The sequence below is a fragment of the Babylonia areolata genome, chromosome 7, assembly GCF_041734735.1.
Source record: "Babylonia areolata isolate BAREFJ2019XMU chromosome 7, ASM4173473v1, whole genome shotgun sequence".
NCBI classification, from domain to species: Eukaryota; Metazoa; Mollusca; class Gastropoda; order Neogastropoda; family Buccinidae; genus Babylonia; species Babylonia areolata.
Window position 1 is genome coordinate 44,078,504 of NC_134882.1, and position 25,328 is coordinate 44,103,831.

The 25,328-nt window shown below is 41.8% G+C and overlaps 1 protein-coding gene across 4 annotated transcripts in view; it reads left to right on the forward strand.

Annotated features, from left to right (window-relative positions):
- Window positions 1–25,328, forward strand: part of LOC143284069 (transmembrane protein 131-like) — a 78,185-nt gene that overhangs the window by 44,930 nt on the left and 7,927 nt on the right. Inside the window, exons 21-38 of one of the 4 annotated variants that reach the window (XM_076590682.1) lie at window positions 3,707–3,824; window positions 5,453–5,588; window positions 6,120–6,229; window positions 6,572–6,650; window positions 7,044–7,216; window positions 7,620–7,759; window positions 8,246–8,447; window positions 9,009–9,958; window positions 10,778–10,938; window positions 11,545–11,777; window positions 12,144–12,250; window positions 15,648–15,743; window positions 20,087–20,398; window positions 20,784–20,880; window positions 21,885–21,991; window positions 23,579–23,689; window positions 24,407–24,528; window positions 24,959–25,231. In XM_076590682.1, coding sequence (XP_076446797.1) covers window positions 3,707–3,824; window positions 5,453–5,588; window positions 6,120–6,229; window positions 6,572–6,650; window positions 7,044–7,216; window positions 7,620–7,759; window positions 8,246–8,447; window positions 9,009–9,958; window positions 10,778–10,938; window positions 11,545–11,777; window positions 12,144–12,250; window positions 15,648–15,743; window positions 20,087–20,398; window positions 20,784–20,880; window positions 21,885–21,991; window positions 23,579–23,689; window positions 24,407–24,528; window positions 24,959–25,231 — 3,527 coding nt within the window. The remainder of the gene's footprint in view (window positions 1–3,706; window positions 3,825–5,452; window positions 5,589–6,119; window positions 6,230–6,571; window positions 6,651–7,043; window positions 7,217–7,619; window positions 7,760–8,245; window positions 8,448–9,008; window positions 9,959–10,777; window positions 10,939–11,544; window positions 11,778–12,143; window positions 12,251–15,647; window positions 15,744–20,086; window positions 20,399–20,783; window positions 20,881–21,884; window positions 21,992–23,578; window positions 23,690–24,406; window positions 24,529–24,958; window positions 25,232–25,328) is intronic. The other 3 variants (XM_076590683.1, XM_076590684.1, XM_076590685.1) reach the window with 3 other exon arrangements.

Consider the following 25,328-nt stretch of genomic DNA (forward strand, 5'->3'; position numbering starts at 1 on the left):
CCCTGCGGCGATGGAGAAGTGGTAACGAGGACAGGCAGAGGATGCTGCTGGGAGTTCCTAGTCACGACTCTGCACGCAGGCGGCTGTGGGGTGATGGTCGTCCGCCGTAGACTGGGGCAGGTGCGGCGCCCGTATCCTCCCACAGTGTCAGAGCAGCCCTTTTTTGGGACAGCACTGCTCTCCCCAGATGGGGAAGGGGAGATAAAAGGATCCCCAAACAAATCCTGCCTCACATAGTACCTAGTAGGAAACCGCACCTACTTGGACATCCAACAATAGCGGTCGAAAACAGAAGAAAAGAACCAGGAGTCATGCCCTGACTCTGGGTGCCTGAATGTTCGCACCCTCTTAGACAGAGACGACAGACCAGAAAGACGCACAGCGCTCATTGCTAGAATGCTTGATCGCTACCAGGTGGATATAGCAGCCCTGAGCGAAACCAGGTTTGCGGGTGAAACCCAGCTGGAGGAAGTTGGAGGGGGCTACACCTTCTACTGCATTGGGAAGCCAGATGGCACCCCAAGAACCTCAGGCGTGGGCTTTGCCATACGAACCAAACTTGCACGACAGCTTGACAGCCTTCCACGTGGGATAAACGACAGGCTGATGACCCTGCGTCTGAAGCTGTCCAAGGATTGTTTCGCCACAGTCATCAGCTGCTATGCCCCAACGATGACCAACCCTGATGACATCAAAGAAGCTTTATACGACGAGCTCAGCCGCACCATTTCAACGGTAGACAGAAAGGACAGGCTGATCATCCTTGGGGATTTTAATGCCCGTGTCGGCGTGGACTTCTCTTCGTGGCCAAAAGTCCTAGGACAGCACGGCACTGGCAAGTGCAACTCCAACAGACTGCTTTTGCTCTCGCTCTGCGTGCAGCATGGACTGACCATTACCAACACCCTCTTCCAACAAGCGGACAAGTACAAGAACACATGGATGCACCCCCGCTCCAAGCAATGGCACATGCTGGACTATGTGATTGTCCGGTAGAGGGACAGAGGTGATGTTTCCATTACACGCTGCATGAGAGGAGCAGTCTGTTGGTTGGACCATCGCCTGGTACGCAGCAAGATGAACATCAGACTTGCACGCAAGCTCCAACCAGCCAGGCAGAAACCCCCTAGGAAGCTGAACATCCACCGCCTCCCTATCACCAAGGACGTGCTGCAGCAGCAAATTCAAGTAGCTCTCCAAGAAATTCCTGCATCAACTGATGTAGAAGAGGTATGGAGCACCTTTAAAGATGCTGTGTACACAGCAGCAGCTGACACACTCGGCTTTGTACATAGGAGCCACAAAGACTGGTTTGACGAGAACGACTCTGGAATCTCCAAGCTCCTGAACACACTGTATATACGGCATCAGGATCACATTTCTGATAAAGACTGCCAGAGGAAGGAGAACCAGTTCTTGCAAACCAAGCAACTTGTACAGAAGAGGCTGCGTGAGATGAAGAACACCTGGTGGGAGGGAAAGTCTGAAGAGCTTCAGTCCGCTGCTGATGCTTATGACATGAAGACCTTCCATGATGGTCTCGGAGCTGTGTTTGGGCCGGGAGTCACAGGATCAACTCCTGTCCGAGCCTTGGACCAGACCACCCTCCTGACAGACAAGAAAGACATCCTTGCCCGCTGGGCAGAGCACTTCAACACCCTCCTCAACAGGGACTCGTCCGTATCAGACGAGGCAATTGCAGCCCTCCCACAGCTACCAGTCAGTGACTTGCTAGCTGCCCCTCCCACCAAGGTCGAGACCCAGAAGGCCCTGAAGCTGACAACGTCAGGAAAAGCACCAGGAGTGGATGGAATCCAGGCTGACATCTACAAGTATGGAGGCGAGGTGCTGACAGACAAGCTGACCACCCTGTTCCAGTCTGTCTGGGAGAGAGGGGAGGTCCCACAGGATTTCAGGGATGCTTCTATTGTCCACATTTACAAACGGAAGGGAGACAAAACATCCTGCGATAACTGCCGTGGAATCTCTCCTCTGCATCGCCGGCAAAATCTTCGTCCGCATCATACTGAACAGACTGGTTGACCATGTCTCCAACACAGTCATCCCTGAAGCACAGTGTGGCTTCCGCTCAGGCAGGGGAACATGTGACATGTTGTTTGCCGTACGCCAGATGCAAGAGAAGTGCCTTGAGCAGAACAAGGAGCTCCACATGGTCTTTGTAGACCTGACTAAGGCCTTCGACACAGTGAACCGCCGTGGTCTGTGGAAGATCTTCCTAAAGTTCGGCTGCCCAGAGAGCCTGATCCAGCTGATTGTGTCTTTCCACGATGGCATGCAGGCAAGAGTACAGGAAAATACTGACATGTTGGATCCGTTCCCTGTGGTAAATGGAGTGAAGCAGGGCTGCGTCCTGGCACCCACACTATTCTCCATTCTCTTTTCCGCCATGCTGATTGATGCCTTTCAAGACTGTGACCAGGGCATCTACATTCAGTTTTACACAGATGGCAAACTTTTCAACTTGCGGCGACTCCACGCCAGGTCCAGGGTGTTTGAAGCACTGTTGAGAGAATTCCTCTTCGCTGATGACTGCATGCTTGCTGCACACATCCATGAGGACATGCAGTTCATTATGGACAGGTTCTCAACCTCCTGCAGACGCTTTGGACTCACCAACAGCCTCCGCAAGACCAAGTCCATGTACCAACCAGCTAGCTCACAGAATGCCAGTGCCTCCCCCCCCACCTGCAATCAAGATCAGTGACACAGAGATCAAGTCAGTCAACAAGTTTTGCTACCTGGGCAGCACCCTATGCAGCAACGGAGCCCTTGATACAGAAGTGACACTGCGCATTGCCAAGGCCAGCTCCACCTTTGGCAGACTCAACAACAGGCTGTGGAACAACAAAGGCATCAGGCTCAGCACCAAGATGAAAACCTACAGAGCTGTTGTGCTGACCACCTTGTTGTACTGCTGTGAAACATGGATGACGTATCGCCGTCACGTTCAACAACTTGAGCAGTTTCACCAAAGATGCCTACGAAAGATCCTCGGCATAAAGTGGCAAGACAGGGTCTCCAACCTCCAGGTCCTAGAGAGGAGCGGCCTGCCCAGCATCGAAAGCCTGCTGATTCAGTGCCAGCTACGCTGGACAGGACATGTTGTCCGCATGACAGACAGCAGGATCCCGAAGATGCTTTTGTATGCCCAGCTGAAGGAAGACCACCCTGAACGTGGAAGACCCTGCAAGCGCTTCAAGGACACCTTGAAGACAAACCTCAAAGCCTGTGACATAGACATTGCTTCCTGGGAAACTGATGCCCTTGACCGCACTCGCTGGAGGATGCTGTGCTCTAGTGGCATAAAGACGTTTGAAAACAAGAGAATGCTGGCCATTAAGGAGAAGCGTGAGCGAAGGAAGCAGGGCTCAGCTTCTGGAGACGTTTTCCCTTGCAACACCTGTGGGAAGTGCTGCGCATTCAGAGTCGGCCTCTTCTCCCATATGAGGAGACACACCGACAGATAAGCCTGCCTGCCTACTCATCCGTCAGACCGACGGGAGACTCCATCATCATTAGTCTCACTTTCCATTAAAGAAGTAATCTGAATTGTCATTGGTGTGTGCGTGTGTGTGCGTGCGCGCGCGCGCGTGAGTGTGTGTGTGTATGTGTGTGTGCTTGGGCGTGTGTGTGTGTGTGTGTGTGCTTGGGCGTGTGTGTGTGTGTGTGTGACTGGGGAGAGCAGCAGGTCACCAGTGGCTACTTGGCCTTACCCTGGACAAGGATGTGGCCGACACAGACCAATACCTTTACACACGCCTCCAGCAGAAGTGGCACCGCCTTGAGCGTACCGGACAGAACACGTAACCTTCCTTCTTTTTTTTGTTGCTATTAATTTACACCTGTTTGTTTGCACATTGTGATGATTTACCTGGAAAAAAAAAAGAAAAAAAAATGAGAGCCATCATCTTCCAATATTTGCGCAATGAAGTTAATTTTTGCAAACACATGTGCATAGACAAAATGGACAGTGAATGACTATATACCAGTGCATTCACACTTACACAACATATCTATTGACTTCCAAAAGGGGGAGGATGGGGGCAGGGGGGGGAGGGAAGGTGGGAGGGGGTAAAGAGTGCATTGTAGTATCACTTGAAAGTGGACAAACTGAAGCATGAATGCAAGCATGCATCTTGTGCATGTTCACACCCACCCATCCCTCAGTAATAATAATAATACATAGTTTTTCTGTGACATGATATCCAGCACCAATGCTGCTCAAAGCACCTTACATCATCCAGTTGACTATAAACATGCCTTAAAAAACACAACTGCTATCTGACAATGGAAAACATCCAGTGTGTTCATATGAATGAAAAAGCACACTAAGGAGATGAATCAGATTATAAAAGCTATGAAGTAAATAAGGCTTCGATTAAAACAAAATGCATTTCATAGAACACACACACACACCCACACTCACAAGCACACACACCCACACACACACGCACACACACGCACACACACACACACACACACACATATATATATATATATATATATATATAGATGTCCCTCCCTTACACACACACACACACACTCTCACACACAGACACACATACACTGACATTAAAATATCAACTGCACTAAAAACAGAATTGCATAAGCATTATGATATTTCTTATTTTCTAACATAGGATTCTGTTCGGACATACTAACATGCCTACACACTTACACATGCGTACCAGAGCACCATACCCTCACAAACACATGCATACACGTACGCACACGCATGCACACACACACACACGCACACACACACGCACACACACACACGCCCATTAAAAATAACAAGATAGAAAAAATGTCATCACATCTAAGACCAAAACTACATAAGAAACACAATGCATTAAAACAGACTACAAAAATACTAGTACGAAGATACTTGTTAGCAGGCATACATTGGTTTGACCATTCCGCCCAGAACAAAAATGCTTATGGAAAAGGTAAGTTTTCAGATCTGACTTAAAGGAATGTAGATCAGAGGCATTTCTAAGAGATGAAGGTAGAGAAATCCACACTTGGGGAACCTGAGCTCTGAAAGACCAATTTCCAGCGCATTTGAGATTAGTCCTTGGAACTCTAAGCAGCTTTTCAGAACTGGATCTTAAAGTTCTGTGCGGTTCATACGTTTCCAATACAGAGGAGAGATACAATGGAAGAGACTTGTCAAAATGTTTGAAGGTGAGTGTTACTAACTTATAGTGAATGTGGGACTCAATCAGAAACTGTCCCCCTCTCCCCTTCCCATCCCCTTTTTTTAAACTCTTTTGACCCTCAGTAGTATTGATCAGTGAAATAGGACAACAGTGTTTTAAGAAATTGGCTGACATGATTCTACTGCCCCTCCCATCCTCATATATACCTGAACAAGTCCCAACAGTCTGACGTTGTGGAATGACATAAGGGCCTGATTGCTGTGTTCCAGAGCCAACGTGACAATAGAACTGGACACCAATCAGGTGCGAGGGTTCCTCTTTTCAGCGCAGGCCCATCTTCACTGGCCCTCGCTGGTTAGGAAATCAAAGCTGAAGTTCCCTCTCACACAAATTGGGAATGTCACGGTACGTGTGTCTGTTGCCTCATCATTGGTTTATTTCTTTGTTTCCTTTTGGTATTCGTGTGTGTCGGTGTGTTTGTGTGTGTGCATGTACATGTAAGCTTTTTTGTTGGATGTGTTATGTTTTCTTGGCTTTTTTTAAAGAAAACCAGTGTTTAATTAGTGTTTGAAAAAGTAAATCTGTTTGAATTCCTTTTTTTTTTTAAATTAAAAAAACAACAACAAAAAACTGTGCTCCTCTTTGTTCATTTTGTAGATTACAGCTTTTGGCTGTTCAGCTGTGAAACTGTAGTGTAGAGTCTTTGTCAACAAAAAGCGAAGCAGGGGTTTTAGGAGTGTTTGAACAAAGCTTGTGACATTTCAGTTGAGGACACAAGGGACTGGAACTGAGCCTCTGATGATTAATTGTCCAAGAAGTACTTTGTCTTTTATTACCATCATGTCTTTGCTTTATGAAAGGTGATGTATGGTTCATGTTTGCTTCATCAAGAAAAGCATGAGAAATTTCAGTTGATGAAGCAGTCATCTGTTGCAGGTATCTGATTTCATTGTTGAGAATACAGCGGACACCCCTCTGCTGGTGCAGGTGTTGCCTTTGTCGCTGTACCCCAACCCGGGCACCATCATTGACCTCACCAGTCATGGGTCAGTGCCCTTCCACCTGGTCTGATTGATGATGCTTGCCATGAGTGTGTGTGTGTGTGTGTGTGTGTGTGTGTGTGTGTGTGTGTTTACATAGGCGGTTTTAGGGTGATCGTGTGAGTTCTGTCTTTGTTTTATATGAAAGAGAGAAAGAAACAGAATTATTGTATTTTCCTGCTGATGCAGAGTGGTTTACAAGCACATGTGCTAAACACTTACATATCCATACAGATGTGTATCAGCATATGTAGATTCACACAAACACACACACACACATATGCACACACATGCACACATTGTTAATTTTTTTTTCTGTTATAATTTACACTTGCTTCCTAATTGCAGGTTATCTTCTGACCTGACAGACTTCATAGAAACAGAAGATCTGGATACTTTTCGTTTGTTTGACTTAGAGTATACGAAGGTATGGCGCTTTTGCTACTTTTGGTCTGTTTGACTTTAAGAAGATATGTTGCATGTGCTGTGTTCAACTGGAAATATTGAAAATATGTTGCAAATATGAGGCATCATATAAAGAAATTGACATGTTGATCAGTTGCATTTGAATGCTGTTTGTATAATGTATATATTTTTGGGTGAAAACAAGTCTGCACTATTTCTCAGTACGTTGTGCAACTTTGTTAATATACAGTTTTCCTACATCTTTGTCTAAATGCACTTTTGATATCTTTGTTCAGGAATAGCTTGGAAAGTCTATTGGATACAATAACCATAACTGTATTGGGTTTGATTGCAAAGAGTGACCTGTTGCACTTGATGTAACATTTTATTTTTAATGAGTATGTTTGTGTTGCAGCCTGGTACAACAAATCCTGTGTTTGATCATATCAAGAATGTGGAGAATTCCCTTGGTGTGACGCCTCACAAGAATTCCATCGCTGCCATTCTGCAGCCTGCCCAGAAACTCAAAATCAAAATTGGATTTCAGCCCAGGGATGACTTGGCTAGATCCTCACTGATACTTATAAGGTAGGGATATCGGTGGTTTTTTGTTTTTTTTTTCCATGTGTTCATTTATTTGCTTACTTTTAGCTTAAGTAATACACAGTTTTTTTTATGGCTAGTACCTTTTGTGAACCATGATAAAATGTTTCAGTATGTAAACCCCAGGGACATGACATTTGCATATTTGGATATGATAAAAAAAAGGATGTAAAAGCTAAAGTTATCACCAGTGCCAGGAAGTAAGATTGGAAAGTGTATTAGTGGAAGAGATTCCTTTATATTTACTCTCACACTTGACAGGTCATGTTGCCATATGTTTGATGCAGTGAGTATTTCTGTGTTTTAAATGTAACATTTTTTAACCATCTATGCCTGTGCGCATGCATAATTCCAGTGGCCAAGCTGAGGTGGTGTTTTGTATGTTCAGAAACAACCTGACCATAATGGACACAGTGGTGGTGACAGGCCAGGGCTGCCAGGGAGAGATGAAGTTCAGTAATCGCAAGCCTGGGTCTTCTTCCCCACTGGCTTTTGAGATGACTGAGAAACACCTGAAAAACTGTGAAAGTCAGTATCAGCAAGGCTGGATCCTTTGGGCTTTCTTGTCCTTACCCTCCCTTTGTTTTGTTTGTTCCCAATGTCCTCCTCTCCCCTCTTTCTCTATCTCTGCTAGATTCTCTGCCACTTTCCTTTTTTTTTTCTCGTCCCTGTCCTGTTCTCTTGATAATGACTTTTTTCTTTCTTGATTACAGCTGTTAATTCTAGTTTACAATTCATGAACCTGATTTTGTATATTTTAGAAAGGTATAACAAATGCTGACACATAAGGGGGGGGGGGGGTGCAAGTAAGTTAGTCTTTAGGAAAAAAAGGAAGAAAACATTTTGTTTTGAAATAATGAATTTATATACAAATGTGGTGAGTTATTTTGCAGTGGCTGTCAGCAGTTCATGGTTAGATATTCTCTGTCGATAAGGGAAGAAAAAAGTAAATACTTTCTAGCAGTAGAAGGCATGCAGTGATTTTAAATTGCCATTCTTTCACTTTATGTGCAGCTTCAGATAAAAAGCCCAACAAGCTGACTGTTCCCCATTTCACAGTGCGGAGACAGTTCACCATACGCAACACAGGACTGCTGTCCTTTTATGTGCAAGGTTTCAGCATCAATGACTCACCATGTGAAGGCTACGGATTTAAAGTCCTGGATTGTGAAGGATTTGAGATGCTACCCAATACCAGCAGAAAAGTGGACATTGCGTGAGTTATGCTATTATGAGTGTGTATGGTTGTATTATTGGCTGTATGATTACTGTTGTGAGTGCAAGAGAATACCATTCATCATGTGATGGCAGATGTCAGGAGTTTGTAAACACAAGGCATGAGATTTCATGGAGAATGTCTTCTGAAATAGGTAACGGAAATCAAGACTGTGAAAGGAAAATTGCATAAGCATTGGAGATCGTGCTGTGGAAATCCTTGCTGAATGCAGACGTTATGTGTAGCATTCTCAGCACCATCAGTGCAACACTTCCATCATTTTGCAGCTGGTGGAAGCATTTTTGTTTGTTTGAGACAGAACAGCATACCTCCTACATCTGATGACAACATTGAAATGGAGACAAAACTTGTTGATGACAAAAAGCATCTTGGGTTTTGTGCGTGATGTCAAGTTTTCCTATTTGAAACATGAGAATTTTAAACGTTCCTTACCCTCATGTTGACAGGGTGTTGTTGTAGAACTAGAAAACATTTCTTTGGTTTCACGTAACTGTCCTGATTTGGATACGCCTGACTTTTTGAGTTGGTTTGTGTTTTCAGATTTACTCCAGATTTTACCATGTCCCGAATACGGCGAGTGTTGACAGTGCACACGAGTCTGGGCCCACCAGCCAACTACACCCTTCAGGCCACGGTGCCACCTCACCTCCTGTCCAAGTGTTCTTCTGCTCTCCCTCGCCCTCAGTGGGAGCCTGTCCTCTACTACTCCATCATTTGCATCATGTCCTTTCTTTTCTTTTGTATTTTCCTGGCAGCCTACTTTGAGGGTGATCGTATCATCATGGCAGACATCATCCATCGCAAGCTGAAGGTCAGCAACTCTACTCAGACGTTTGACAAGGGCAAGGTGTTTGACTTGAGGAATGCTGCGGGGTTGAATGCCTCCCCTCCCAAGTCTCTCCCTGCCCTGTCTTTATCCTCTTCTGGGGTCAGTCAGGATTTACGAGCAGCAGCAGCAAAGTCCATGATTCATGTCAACGGCCATGTGGAGTTTCATCAGACTAATGGTCACAGGCCACTGTTGGGCAGTATCATCAGCCTGCTGCAGTTGCTCAATCCTAAAAGGTTCTTTCACAGCACCAATAAAATGTCTGTGCCCAAACCTCCTGTGAAAGATGGAGAGGGCAGCAGCAACAAAGAGTGCACAACACCTCTGACACGAAGCAACAGTTGTAAAACAGATAATCGATTGTCCCCTCCACAGGAACCATTAGTGGTGGACAAAACCTACACCAATCATGTCAAATCGGCCAAAAAGCCAAAGCCCAGTAAGCGCCATTTGGGTGAGAATGCAAGTCCTCCAAGCAGCCCCACACCTGAGGATGGTGCAGACTTCAAATTGACCAAGGACCCAAACATTCCAAGCTCTGCCAAGAAAGTGGCGGAAGTTGAAGAGGATCAGAGAGAGGGGATCTCAGAGGCTGCTGAAGATTACCTGGAGGAAGACATCAGTCCAAAATTGGACTCTGGTCTGTCTGCAAGATTATCAGGTTAGATATCATGTAACATCACTGAGTAACTTTCACATTTTTATGTTTGTAGCATTAAACTGTTACAGTGGATAATAAAGCTTCAGCAGAGCTTGAAGCAGTTCAGCCACATGCACTTGTTGACACCGTCGGCACTATCGTGTTATGTGGTAATACATTTTGGCCAGTAGGCTGAAAGTGAACATAAATGCATGAGGGCAGTGAAGGTAGTTTACTTTGGTCCTGTGTTACTGTGAAGGAACCTATGATCTGCTGTTTTTCCTGTCTTTTTCTCTTTGAATATCTCATGATGTAACTGAATATCTCTTGATAAAAGAAGGAGAAAAAGAAGGAAAGTTAAAAGAAGACACTGAAGATCGGAATGGGATTTCCTTTACTTTCATGTTATGTGCATACATGAGTGTGAATGTCCCAATGTTTTCATAGAATTGGGAAACGGTCCTCTTATTAAAAAGTTATTCATTTGCCTTATAAGGTGTTTGTCAAAGTATTTGGGAAACAGTGCTCTTATTAAAAAGTTAATCATTTGCCTTATACTGTGACTGTCAAAGTATTTGGGAAACAGTCCTTTCATTAAAAAGTTATTCATTTGCCTTATAATGTGACTGTCAAAGTATTTTGAAAAGTATTTGGGAAACCGTCCTAAAACGTTATTTATTTGCTTTATAAGGTGACTATGGCAAAGTGCATCAGATAGAAATAGGTCAGTGACACAGCATTATGGATCTTACATGCATACTCATCAGATCACTGTTTTAGGTCATAATAATTTGGAGAACTGTTGTATTTTTGGACTGACTATCTGCTGCACCTTTTCAGCTGGCAAACTTCGAGGCAAAAAGCTTCGAGGTAAAACCCGCGGCGAACGAGACCTGCTGAAGGAGAAGCTTATCCGCCGAGACAACTCCATCCCCGATGATAAGGACGAGACATCCTCGACCACCACTGACTCTTCAGCTGGAGGAGAACAGGATGACAAGGTAAATAGCCAGTGCACCTTCCTTGTGACAAGTTTTGGGGAAAAGCAAAGACCGTAGCATTAGTGACTGACAGTACAAGGGTGATGAAATTAACCAGTGGTTCACTGTTCAGTTTGAATTGCCATTTCTCATTGTGATCAAATTGCTCATTTCTGAGAGCTGGTTCAGTTTTTACAGTGGTCCTGACATCTGCATTTATTTCTCTGATGTTCTGCCTGTTTGTTTCCAGATGTCCCTCTGTGGACACTGTTGGATTTCTTGAAAGAAGTGAATGTTTTTAATCAGATTTGAATGTTTTATACTCTGGGAGTTTTTATTTTATTTTTAACTTTTTGAGTGAAAAGATTGAAGTGGTGATTAGTTTTTATTGTACTTTTTTTTTTTTTTTTTTAACCCTTGGCTTGATACTGCAGTGATATTCTTCAGATGGCCTAAGTGGTCGGTGAGGCTATAAGCACCATAATATGCCTCTGTAGATGCAACATGGACCATTTCCACTTTCGACAAGAAAATATTTTAAAACAACTGATCTAAAATCAAAGTGAGAAGTAATTTCACAAAGTTGTTCTATATGTTTTTATGAGTAGCATTTCTGATTATGTTCAGTATTGTCAGCAGAATTCCAATGCCAGAGACTCCACACCAGAACCTTACATTCCTGTCAATCTGGTTGGCTCTAAGAAGTCCAAGAAAAACAAGCAGGACAAGGTTGTTGCTGCTGTATTTAATGGAGATGTGAATGATGATGACAACAACTTTGAATTGACATCCAAGTCCAAAGCTCATCGCAAGATTCGGGTCAACCCCAAGATTTATGGGGGCGACATCATGCGTCCAAGGTCAGTGTCCACTTTTGTGTGGCACCTATCATTATGGTGATTTTTACTTTGCTGCATGTTACTTTTTTGTTCTTTGTTTTTATATTGGTGAATTTGATCATTAATGTATACAGGTCACTTCTCATTCCTTTCCACCATTCACCCTCCCCACAGAATCTGTTCGTTCCTTTTCTGTTATATTCCCTCTCTCTTCATCCCTTTTTCTTGACAAACAGTTATGTTTTTATTCTTGATTTGTGAAGAATGAATAGCAAAGACTTCATTATTTGAACTTGTAATACCCACTTATTTCTCTCTGTTTGTTGGATATTCTTTTTACAGTGTGTCATAACATTTATGTGAAACTGGAATCCCTGTGGTTAACAGTACACTGGAGCTGGACTACACGCTTCCCAAGGAAAAAGAAAAGAATGGGTCGACAAGCAGTGCTGACCCTCCACGGCGCAGCAAGAAAGCTCGTACACAGCCAAAGGGTAAGTCCTATGATGGTCGTCTTTTTGTCACTCACTTTGTCATGAACTTTGGAATCACACATCGTTGTCATTCTGTTGTCTCTTCACACTGTTGATGTCATTTGCTTTGCCACTTTTAGTTCACGGTAGGTATTTTTTTGCAGTCAGGGCATGAAAAGGATCGCAATGTATACAAATGTTTGTCTGCTTTTACTGCATGAAATTGTTCACTACCACACCAGATGTTTGGTAGCTTGAAAAGGAGCAGACAGGTAACCAAGAGATGAATAGAAAAAATAATCTTAGTCAGAGAATCTAACGCTGACGAGAGTTCTGTGAAAAACTGTACGTTGCTTTTGTGTGTATTGGGCACTCACAGACTGATAGAGATGTATTTAGAAGATATGTTTGGAAAAGAAACACCACCAATTAACTTACCAGGTGGTGACAGCATCTTTAAGTGTTGACTATATCTTTAGTGGATAAAATATGTTTGTGACGTCAGTATTGTAGGTAGCACACATGACTCTTCTGCAGTCATGCATCAGTATCCATTGTTCATCATATTGATTTCCAGCTTTATGACCTTGGTTTATTGTTAGGAAACGTTTGGTTATAAGTGTAGTTGTGGTATACATTCATAATCATTTGGATAGACCAAACTCAGTTGTGAATATTGTTTATGGTCAGAGGATGACTCACTAGTGCCAGTGTTTGAAACAAAGAATAAAAGTGTAAATAGTATTGAATTACAAATGTTTGTTCCTTGTCTTGTTCCTCCATTCCAAATTGTCATAAGCCTCACACACAGATACCATTTTGTTATTGTACTCACTGAATGTCACAATAGTGGTAGTCTTATGTAAATAAGAATCATTAAATCACACATGCTTCTCCATGACTCACTGTGCAAGACCTAGCATTGATACATTTACCTGTCTCATAAAATACTGGTCTTTATGAGGTACCAGGTCCACATCTGGATTTTATGCTTGTACAAAGAAAATGGAAGCAGCTCAGTTCACCCATTCTGAAAAAAATGAACATTTCCCCTCCTTGGCCTTTAACCCTTTGGCTGCTGTAGTCGCTGCTTGGTGACTTGCAGTGAGAACACCACGGTTGCCGCACGGCGACTTGTAGGGGGAACACTGTTGTCACCGGTCGATGACTTTAGCATTAGAGTTAACAAACCTGCACTACTCTTTAAAAAAAATAAACACCAAATTTAGTCAGCACTTCTGCCTCATGTACCGGAAACATCCTTCTCATTGTTGAACCAACTCTTGTGCGGTTTGGAGCGATTTTCAGCAGCTTTTTTTTAAAACTTATTTTGAACGATGGCGAGTTCTTCAACCAGTTCAGATTATAACCAGCAGTCTTGCTTTAGACCATGCTATATGGACAACAAAACTGCAAGTCTAATTTGAAAGGCGTTTGGCAGAAAATGATTTTGCTGCTGACTGTGGATGGAGAAGAGTTCGTGCCACATGGCAGCGAAAAAACGAGTACCCCACATTCCCACTGGCTGCTCTGCTGCACAGCGGATGTTCGGCTGTACTGTGCTGCTGACTTAGCCAGCTTTCAGATGTTAGCAGCTTGAACATAGCTGGCGATGTAAGGGTTAAAGAGTTTGTGATTGCGTCTGCCTCACTTCTGATTTTTAAAACAAAAATGTGATCCAGCTTCTATGAAACTCATTGTTGTTGAACTGACCTTTCTGCCTTTCTCCAGTTTCGACTTCCACCCTGTATTTACCATGACTGACATCAGTGTATTCCTTTCCTTTGCACATATTTTGAGGTACATGTTGGTACCCTCAGAAGGGAGGAATATGCTGAATTTGTTCATGAATGGGGTTGTACTTTTTATGGTGGAGTTACTCTGTATTTGGCTGCTGCTTTAATTTCTTTGTCTTGAGTGTGGATCCAGTATGTGACATGGTGTGGTATTTTTCGAGTCAAGAAAATGGATGTATGTTGGCTCTTGCACTGGTGCATCATGGTAAGTATGGTAGGTTGATTGCAAGTAATTCTAGGGAAACCATTTACTATATTAGCCTCACCTGCCATGAATGTCTTGCTGACTGTTGTATTTCACATGATTCAGATCTTCTGCTTTTATTTTGTGGTTGTTGTAAGCACCTGTTTTTTTGTTTCATTTTGTTTGATTGTGAATTTGAGGACAGCGTACAGGCTTCTACAACAAAGTTATTTCAGTGATCTTAGTACAGATGTGTGAAATAACACATTACTGTGAGAGGTTCTGCTTGTGTGCATGATTGTTTCTGAATATAATCTGTGTAAAGCCATCCATATCAATACAAAACCTAACATCTTGTATGCACATTGATTTTTCTGTTTTGGATTGTCCTTTGTTCATTAACTGTTAGCTAGCTGGACAAAACTGATTAACCACTTGCCTGTCACAGGATGTATGATGTACGTCCACTATTTTGTACTGCTGTGTACCAGCAGGATGTTTGTGATAGGTCCTATTTTTGTCATTCACTTTCAGGTGACCATCCTTTTAAGAAATGTCTGATGTTAGATTGCATCCCTTCAATTTGTATTCCGCCTTCAGCATGACAGAAAGAAAAATTCTAGGAGCGATTTCTTTTTTGCTGTGTGAACTGTCTGACAAGCTTGGACTACATTATTCACAGCGCTGTATGGATTAGCATGTCAATGTTTGACAGCTGGGAATAACTGGTGATTTTCTGTTGTGTGCAGTAGATGTTTCACTTGTCATTTTTCTTTCATTAGTTCAGACTTCTGTTTCACTCTCAGCTTGTCTATTTTAGTATTTACAGGAAATATGATCCATAGAAAAGAGATCTTAGCACAGACTTCAAAAGACTTTTCTTCGATAAAAGTAGAATGTGTTAGCAACCATCACACAAAAGTTTACAGAGGTTTTTAATTTTAGGAAATGGTTGTGTGTATGTTTGAAACCATTGGTGGAAAATCTGGGGGTTTTTTTGGGGGGGAGGGGGTGGGGGGGTTGGGCACACTGAAATTGATGACAATTTTCTTTTTATGGTTGACAGGCAAGGGGTTAATGACTTTTATACTTTCAGGAGTCGTGTGTTCATCACAAGCATGAATGACTTTTACAAAACTAGCAGTCATTAGCTGAAAAATGAAACATCTTATTTGACAAGCTGTACAGCAGCATGTTGCTTTGCTGAATATTTCAAAAGGGATGGGTGAATGTAGGGATCACAGCAGTCGTTCAGAGCGTACTGTGTTCTTTTGAACAATGGAAAGAAGCCTGTACCTGGCCTGACTGGAATGATGTTGACCTGAACTGTTCGCATGACCAAGATGTTAACATTGTGACTGTTTCTTTTCTTTCTTTTTTTTCCATGGCTGTTGTGAGCGTTAGCCGTGACCATGTTGTGCCTTTGTGACTTGTGTAGGTGACCTGTTGTTGTGCACTGTAGATGGGGACGATTCTGATCGTGACTCTCCCCCTCCGGACTGGGATCAGCCCACAAGCTGCAGTCCCATACCCGGTTAGAAGTTTTTGTATTTGGTTTCTTAGGTTTAGGTAGTCGTCACTGGACAAGCTGCCTGCTGGTCTGCATTGCATCCTTCCACCTTTCCCAACCCCACTCCACCCACCCTGCCCTGTCTCCTCTTACCCCCACTCCACCATGCACACTTCTGTTTCCACCCACTCTGCAACGGTTTCTTTAAAAAAAAAAAAAAAAAAAGAGGAAGGGAAGTGGAATAAACTAAGAAAGAAATGGATGAGGTGGCATTTCCACTGCATCTGTGTCTCTGGAGGTGCCTGAACAAAATGCATCTCCATGAATTTCTTTGACCTTGGATATTGATGACTGTTGTCAAAATTTTGTTTTAAAGTTAAAAACCTTCAAGTTTATAAAAGTGTGGTTTAGGTGTTTAGTCTTTTGATGGGTGTGAAAAAGGAAAGGGTAGGGAAAAGAGTTGTACAAGTCAGTTTCTTTATACATGAGAGAGATCTCAATTAATGAAAGAAAATATTTTATGAAAACAAATACAGGTCATATGTTGAATTTGACAAAATATTCAGTAGGTTACAATAGATATTCTTTTACCTGCCAAATGGTTTGTTTGTAGCTGTAAAGTTTTAGTTTCCTCACAAGACTGTCCTTGAGCAACTGAATCCATAGGGGTATTACATCTGGAGTCCAGATTTTCATCTTGTGTCACATGATGAAATTGCTGCTTGTCTCACCGTGCAGATGATGATGATAATGGTAATGATTAACAGTAGGTGTTGGGTATGGTGTGATTCCACTACTCCGCTCAGTGGTGGATTTCGCCCTGTGATAATCTCGCAAGACTTCTTTGATGTTTCTCTTGGAGTTAGATTTAGTGACCAAAATCTTGGTGTTTTACACAATTACAGATCAGCTCTCACATCACTGGGTGCAAGATGTACCTTATTACTAGACACAGAACAAAAATATAGACCCTTACAGCTTAATTAGTTAACGAGTTGTTTGAGAAAAGTCCAGTAAGGAGATAAAGCTCTCACAGCTACTAAACGTTCTTCAAATTTACAGAATATGAAAATTTTGAGGACATGCTTCATTTTCAAGATCATAATTATATTCAGTATGTGATGGGGTGGGAGATTAGAATGTCACCAGTGCTGGACTGTTTTGTTTCCATTCTTTTCACTCTGTTGGTATTTAGATGTAGATATGTTTGCTGATTTATTGCAGAGTTGAGATTTTGTGAGATCTTCGACTTCAAGTGGCTTTTTGTGTAGTATGGGTTGTTTAGCTTTTTGCATTAGCAGAAAGTGGTGGTGCTTTCTCTTTTTTTCTTCATTTGCTTTCTTTCCATGTGAACTCTCTCTCACCCTGTAGCTATATCTTTTTTCATTTATAGTTTAAATTCCTTAATTGCAAATCAACTTTTGGGGTATGCAGGTAATTTGACATTGAATCTTGGTATAATCTGAGTATAAATAGGCTAGCATTACAGAAACTTGCAGGCAGTCCCAGTATGGTTTAAATGCTGCAGTGGACACAAGTTAGTGTGAAACAGTACTTGTGGGTGCTCTGACCATCTTTATATTTTTCCTTGTCATTCGTTTGAACAGCTTTTTGTAAATACAGTGTGAATCTCTTGAGAAAATTTGTTAGAATCAGTGATAGATTTGCCATAGTTCAATGCCAGATGGTTTCAATGGTAAAGACTGAAGCACTGATTTGATTTTATATACTGTATGACAGATAAGAAAGTAATTGCAAAATGAAAGTGCTTGATATGACCAGTGTAATTCATGGAGTGGAAATGCTCATGAAGACCCAAGTTTGTTGATTCTGTGCTAGAGGATAAAGTGCTTTTTTTTTCCACTGAGTAGTAAGGCATGCTCTTTGACCTTACATAAGTTACAGACAATTCTCTGTCTGAGAGATGACTGTTGTTAGTGACTGCTTTGTAGTTAGTGTATTCATCTTGTATCATGACAAGCATTAGTCCAGTATACTAGCTTACTAAAATCCAAATTAATTACTAAAAAGAAAACATTACTTACAAACTTGTTTAATATAATCTTTTTTCCCCATAATTATTGAGGTGATAAAGTCTGTCATCAATGTTGTACCTTTGTGTCTTCACCCTTTTAGTGACTTTGTGTGTGAATTCACCCTTTATGTGAGTTTGGATATCAGTTTGCATGTAATTCCTTATCAGAAAGTATTTTTTGGTCATACTTTGATTATTTCAATAATTTTCATCCTCATAAATCAGTTTTCAGACTGAATGGGTATTGCATCATGCGGCGAAAGTCGGTCTCGCCCCGTCTTTTTCACCACTTGAAGGGCAGATAATGTCCTATAATTTTATAGAATTATTTGATGGGCTGCTTACAGTCAGGCTTTTTGCAGGGCAGACGTAGTGAGGTGCGGAGAAGAGCAGTTAATGTAGCTTTGATTTCCTGCGTTCTTTGCATGGCATTCTTCATTACTTTTGTTTGTTTCTTGTGCTTGTTTTGATGAGATCAGCATGTCACAGCTTGCACATGCACAGCTCTTTACCGCATGTTTTGCACTGAATGACTGCGCATGGTTTTCTTTTAGAAAACCTCTCATGTCTTTAGTTTCTCTGCTTATTGATTGCATCAGACGGTTGAAGCTGTCCTCTTATGCCTTGATCCCCACCTTATGTATGTCTCTGCTGTTGCCCAGTAAGGGCTCTTCTGCATTGCTCCTGTATCTCTGTTACCCTAATCATGACCCAGGTATACTTGGTGTTTTGGTGTACTACATGTTGCTTTCACCATTTGTTGCAAATGAATACTCTCCATTCATTGGTTTTGCAAAGCAAGATTATCTTATTTGTATTTGTCAGTTATTTTGAATAGCTTGCTGATTATATTAATATGTATTTAAACAACAAGAACAGAGTCCCTAGTTTCTGTTTTTCCTTTAAAAGTTTACAGGAAATATTTTCCATCTTCAACATCTTGTTTCTGTTGGTCTTTTAATTTAAAAAAAGAAAAAGAAAAAAAAAAAGAAAAGAAAAGAAAAAGGAAATCACATGCTGAATACAAGAACTCACAAGATCTATTTATATAGCACACAAACTCAAAATGTAACACAAGCAGACATCTTTTCCCTTTTTCAGCTGCTTACTGGAAAACGTGACGTAAACAGTTTATAAAGATCATATATGTTTCAGTGATAATCAGTAATTGGAAATAATATTTATGGACCAAGTGCTTGTAGGAGTTGAGTCAGAAACTCAGAGTACCATCATTTTCAGGCTGTCCTGAAGGTGATAATGCTTTTTTTCCCTTGATTTTCTGAGGAGAGTGCCTAATGTCCAGAGTACCTTTTCTGTGACTGGGTCATTGCAGAGTGTGTCAGACTTGAAGGTGTTCATATGTAGACCAGAATATCTTTAATTTTACAAAGTATAGAGAATAGATAGCTCATGTCATGAAATGCCATTAAATAACTAATTAAATTAGTTTTGGAAAGATAACACTAAAAAGATTTTTTTTGTAAGTACTTCTTGTGATGCCATAACAGTTTGTATCAGATTCACTTTTATAGTTTGGATACCAGTTTATCATTTGAAACTAGAAAACAGGATATTTTTTCAAACATTATGCAGGGTAGAAGTGCATATTTACAGATGAACTGAATACATATCCTCAAATTGCAGTAAAAGAGTACATATGGAACTTGTCTGTTGTCTAAACTGACTTTTCCCTTCCATTATCATTTGGAAGAGGTCAGGTTCCTGAAACCAGTTATCTATCTGTCCATCACAGATAAAGATATGATCTTGAGTGGTCTTGTCAAGTCTTCTTTGTAGCTTAAGTGGGACAATTTCCAATTCTGAAACCTTTATTTAAACCCATGCCCCCCTCCCCTCCCCACACCCACAATCTAGCTCATGTGCATGTGTATGCACACTCACACATACACTCACACATGCACGTGCACATGCACATTCCCATGTACACACTTGTAAATTTCTGAAGTCTGATAGCAGTTTGCTGGGTTCATATATCACCTGGTGATTTTGGTTTGGCTTTCCTGATATTTTCTCCCCATTGAATTTATTAAGCACCACTGCTCATGAATAACAAACAAATGAATTTTGTGGGAAAGGATGAGAAAAGGAGAAAAAAAAATCAGTTATATATATATATATATATATATACATGTATATGTGTGTTTTTTTGTTTTTTGTGTGTTTTTTTAGCAGTTCTGCTACAGGCATAAAGAGGGGAGAAATGTTGGTTATGTGAAAGGAAAGGTAGAAGAACAGATCTGACCTTCACCAGAAACTGACGTTCCATGTTCACAGCATTGTGTGGCTTGACAATGCACCTGATTTCCTCCAGGTGACCTGAGCGAGCTGTCCATTCAGACAGAAACCTTTGCCCAACGTGCTGGCTCTGCAGGGGAACTGGGAGGCTTTGGGGTTCGCCCTGGAGGAGGTCTCTCCCCTGAACAGCTGTCGGCCTCCAGTCGCTCGTCCAGCTACAGCAGTATTGTCAGCGCCACTACTCTGAATGCTCCTCCAGCGGGTGTGGCACAACCCGACACTGCTGTGACTCCGCGCATGGCTGGCAGGAGCAACCAGCCGTCTCCCCTGGGCGATGGAGGTCGCTTCCAGCCCAGTTTCCCTCCCTACTCTGACCCGGCGTTGTCAGGTGGGTGGGTGGGTTGCAGAACATTTTATTTTCTTTCCTCCTTTTAGTTTGTGTGTGTGCTTCCGTGCGTGCATGCGTCACAGAGTCAGATCTTCTGATTTAAAAAAATTTTTTAAAGCAGAAATTGGTTTGATTGTATAATTCTTCATGCACATCATTAGTAGGAAGGCTCATTGTTTTTGATATCAGTATGATGACATTATTCTCTTTGCGTATCTCTCTCTGCCTTTGTCTTACTATTTCATAGACCGTTAGAGACATTTTGCATATATCTAGAATGGCTGCAAAGCAGGCAAAATAACCCATCATTGTCAAATGATCCTAAACAGTATGAAATTGGACAAATGAATTTAACTTGATAGACATTTATTTTGATGAATTTTAGGTCTTACTACTCCGAAGACAAGTAGTTTGCCGCCCAGTGGATCAAGACCCAATGGCTGGACCAACATGGCAGCCAACCTTACTCCTAATGCTACACTGTAAGACAGATTATTTGTTTATTCACTGATTAGATTATCTGTCTATTTATTTATCTATTTGTGTATGTTCTGAAGTGTATTTATTCATGTGAAAAATGTGTCATTAATACTGGTAATATTACTGTGGTGGTGATCTCATATGTTTGTACCATGTGTGATAGTTAACTTTTAACAGTTGTGTTTTCTCAGACACTGCATCTGCCACAGAAGCCTAGAAATCCTGTCTCCAAATGTCTGTGAGATTACAAGATTAGCATAATCACATCTGAAGTTTTTTCGGGATTGAAAGTTCATTTTTTTCTTGTATTTTTAAGATTGCATAATAAGTATTTATTTATAAAGAAAAGTTCTTGATGAAGATCCTTATCAGTACTGCACATATCTTTATGGTTTGTAAAACAAGAGGTTTGCACTGACTAGAATATTTTATGGCCTTTGTGATTCACTTTGATTTCGTATACATTTTCATTTGAAACTTTCAGTACACTTTGCAAGTTTTCTGGATAGCTTAGAAAGTCATGATAAAGAGGTGAATAAGATGCAAAATAACTGATATCTTCCAGAGTCTGCTCCAGTGTTCCTTATCAGCTATCTTAGTCTTCTGAGCCAGCTCAATCAAAGTTGTGAAAGATAAAAAGGTGCTTTTGAAGCAAATGGTTTAATTTGAAAGACACTGAAGTCTCATCATAAAAGGGGGATGAGACAAAAGTGAAGTACCTTAACTCCAACAGACACTTCTTTTCTACGTGTTTAGGTTCTCAACAAGGGGGGCACAGCATTTCATTGCAACCAGAACAAGTGATGGCCATTGATTTCTTGTGGGGCACACTACTTTGGATCCCTGGTTGCCAACTGCAGAGAAAGTCAAGAGCATATACAAGAAGCAGTTTCTCTTAACTGTTCACTTTATGTGTATGTGTATAGTTTCTCTGTCTTTCATCAGTCTCTTTCTCTGTGTGTATGTGTGCCTGCAGAGTCAATCTGAACTTTTTGTTTGCTTGCAGGGGCAGTGGGTTTGGTCTTCAGACTATTGAGGAAAACACGTCACCTTTCTTTGGCATGCAGCCTTCCAGTTCAGATGGTTTTGCCAAGCCAGACTACTTTGGTGCAGGTATGTGATGTCTTTGAAAGAACAAGAAGCAAATGTGATAAGAAACTCCAGAGAGAGCTGGACAATACAAGGTCTTCAAAGAAGCCCCCCTCAGTCAAGTGTTTCAGCTCTTAACTCTGTACACTGTAAGGGGGCCGGGCCGCACCCAGGTCATGACTCTGGATGCCCTTGTTTAAATCATGTTTTCACTGTGTATCTAAGATCAGTGTTTGTTATATTTTGCTCTCCGTTTCAGTTTCAAGGAGGACAACAGTAAATTCACTATTTTGTGTGTAATTTATGTATGGTCTTCTAGTTCTTTCTTGAAATACCGGTACTCTTGCACCAGCTGTTTGTTGCTTCTTACATTTTTCAAACCGATAACATGGTGCATGTAATGATTGTTGATGTGGTAGTGAATATTTCTTTGTTGTGTTGTTTGAAATGTATTTGTTTGTCATGTGGAGAGCAGGTTGTAAGTGGTGTTGTGTTGTTCAGGAGACAGCTATTGAAGTGTTTGTCATGTGGATAACAGTTTGTAAGTGGTGTTGTGTTGTTCAGGAGACAGCTATTGAAGTGTTTTCTTGTCATGTTGAGAGCAGGTGTGTAAGTGGTGTTGTGTTGTTCAGGAGACAGCTATTGAAGTGTTTGCTGTCATGTTGAGAGCAGGTTATAAGTGGTGTTGTGTTGTTCAGGAGACAGCTATTGAAGTGTTTGCTGTCATGTTGAGAGCAGGTGTGTAAGTGGTGTTGTGTTGTTCAGGAGACAGCTATTGAAGTGTTTGCTGTCATGTTTAGAGCAGGTTGTAAGTGGTGTTAAGTTGTTCAGGAGACAGCTGTTGAAGTGTTTGTCGTGTTGAGAGCAGGTTGTAAGTGGTGTTGTGTTGTTGAGACAGCTATTGAAGTGTTTGCTGTCATGTTGAGAGCAGGTTGTAAGTGGTGTTGTGTTGTTGAGACAGCTATTGAAGTGTTTGCTGTCATGTTGAGAGCAGGTTGTAAGTGGTGTTGTGTTGTTCAGGAGACAGCTATTGAAGTGTTTGCTGTCATGTTGAGAGCAGGTTGTAAGTGGTGTTGTGTTGTTCAGGAGACAGCTATTGAAGTGTTTGCTGTCATGTTGAGAGCAGGTTGTAAGTGGTGTTGTGTTGTTCAGGAGACAGCTATTGAAGTGTTTGTCGTGTGGAGAGCAGGTTGTAAGTGGTGTTGTGTTGTTCAGGAGACAGCTATTGAAGTGTTTGCTGTCATGTGGAGAGCTGGTTGTAAGTGGTGTTGTGTTGTTCAGGAGACAGCTATTGAAGTGTTTGCTGTCATGTGGAGAGCAGGTTGTAAGTGGTGTTGTGTTGTTCAGGAGACAGCTATTGAAGTGTTTGCTGTCATGTGGAGAGCTGGTTGTAAGTGGTGTTGTGTTGTTCAGGAGACAGCTATTGAAGTGTTTGCTGTCATGTGGAGAGCTGGTTGTAAGTGGTGTTGTGTTGTTCAGGAGACAGCTATTGAAGTGTTTGCTGTCATGTGGAGAGCTGGTTGTAAGTGGTGTTGTGTTGTTCAGGAGACAGCTATTGAAGTGTTTGCTGTCATGTGGAGAGCTGGTTGTAAGTGGTGTTGTGTTGTTCAGGAGACAGCTACATGCAGTACAGTGATGGAAGTGAGCACAGTCTGACCATGATGCAGCAGCTGCAGGCAGAAAGGAGGCAGCGCTTCTTTCAGTTCCAGAAGCGCAAGAAAGGTAAACATGAGACCCAAGCTGACTGTGTATCATTATCTTCTGCCTACATTGCACAAGTTGCTCTTTACAAAAGGCAAAGTAGGTAGATAGATCATTTCTTACACACACAAACGTGCACACTGTTGGTCAGATGCATTTGCAGACTGCGTGTGTAATGTGAAATCCTGTTCCCATGAAATCTTGTGCATTCATGTGTACATGATATATTTTTTATGGAAAGCATGATACTGACCATAAGATTACTGATCTTTCTTTGTATGAATGGATTTCTTGGGTTGGATTTTTTTCCCCTTGTTTTTTTCTGAATTACTACTGAATTAACTTAAGATATTTTCCTGCTCGACATCCAGTTTCAATATTTGACTATGTTCAGCACGTCATTTCTTCAAGCTTGCAGTTGCTTTTTATTGAATTTTATCTTCTGGTGTGATTGATTTTGGAAATGAGATGAAAGAAAGTGTAGTGAAGGGCAATATAACAGTCTCCAACCAGATGGGATTTCCCAAGCATCATCATTATTGTCCATGTCCTCACCAAACACTGTGAACTACTGTAAAATTTGTTTTGAGGATATTGTGACAGTTAGATCATTCTTCTCTCCATCAGAGAAATGTCCTGAAAGAATCTATGTATGTTATATTTGTTGTAATCTAGTTTTGATATTGTAGTATGATTGATGTGTCACATTGTAATTTTTATATGGTTTGCCTGCTACAGAAAACTGGCCTGGCTTTGATGTTCCACCGATCCGCAATGACAGCCTGTGGGATAATGACTACAACCCTCTGGACCCACACAAGACCTGGACCTCTCCCAATGAGCCACCAGCCACCTCCTCTGTGAGTACTGACTATTGTAGCCAGTTCTTCCTTAGATTTTACTATAGTGTAGGATACTGGGTGTCAGTTTTTTCCCCCCATTATTGTAAATGAAATAGGTCTGTGTGGTCTGAAGTCACCCCTTTCAGAATGAATGTTCTCAATTTTATGATAATCACTAGTGTTTTAAAACATATGCATATATATGTATTTTACTGTGCTGAAATGAATACATGTATTTATTTTTCATCAACTGGTGAAATGTTTATTATGTTGGGCTTATCAGGAAAACCGATTTTGTGCAGTATATACATATATCAGTATTGGTAAGGTGTGAGCATGTCTTGACCATTTTGGTTCTGTAAGGCAAAGAACAGAAAGTCATTGCAGCTAACACAGACGGTACTGATGTGTCTCTCATGACTGTTTTGTTTCTGTTCTTGTCCTCCAGTCTGGAGGGTTCTGGAGCACCCTGACCAACTCGGCCTCCAGTGGCTGGAACTCTCTGCAGAACCTGGCCAACATCTGGAGCCCCTCCACCCCAGCCCCCATCACACAGGCACCCCCCACCCCTCCCTCCCCTCTCACACCCCCGGTCACCACCATGGCCCACAACTCCACCCTGCGCCCCGAAGCTCCGCCCTTCACCGCCTCCGATGCTCAGCCTGGCTTTGTCAGCACTGCCGCCGTGTCTGCTGCTGCTGCTGCTGCCCAGCCAGCACAGGTGAGGGGAAATGCAGAGAGATAAGTTTATCAACACTTTTAGTCTTTACATGTAGTAGTTTAGAGTCAGAGCATCCTTCCATGGCAGAGAAAAAGAA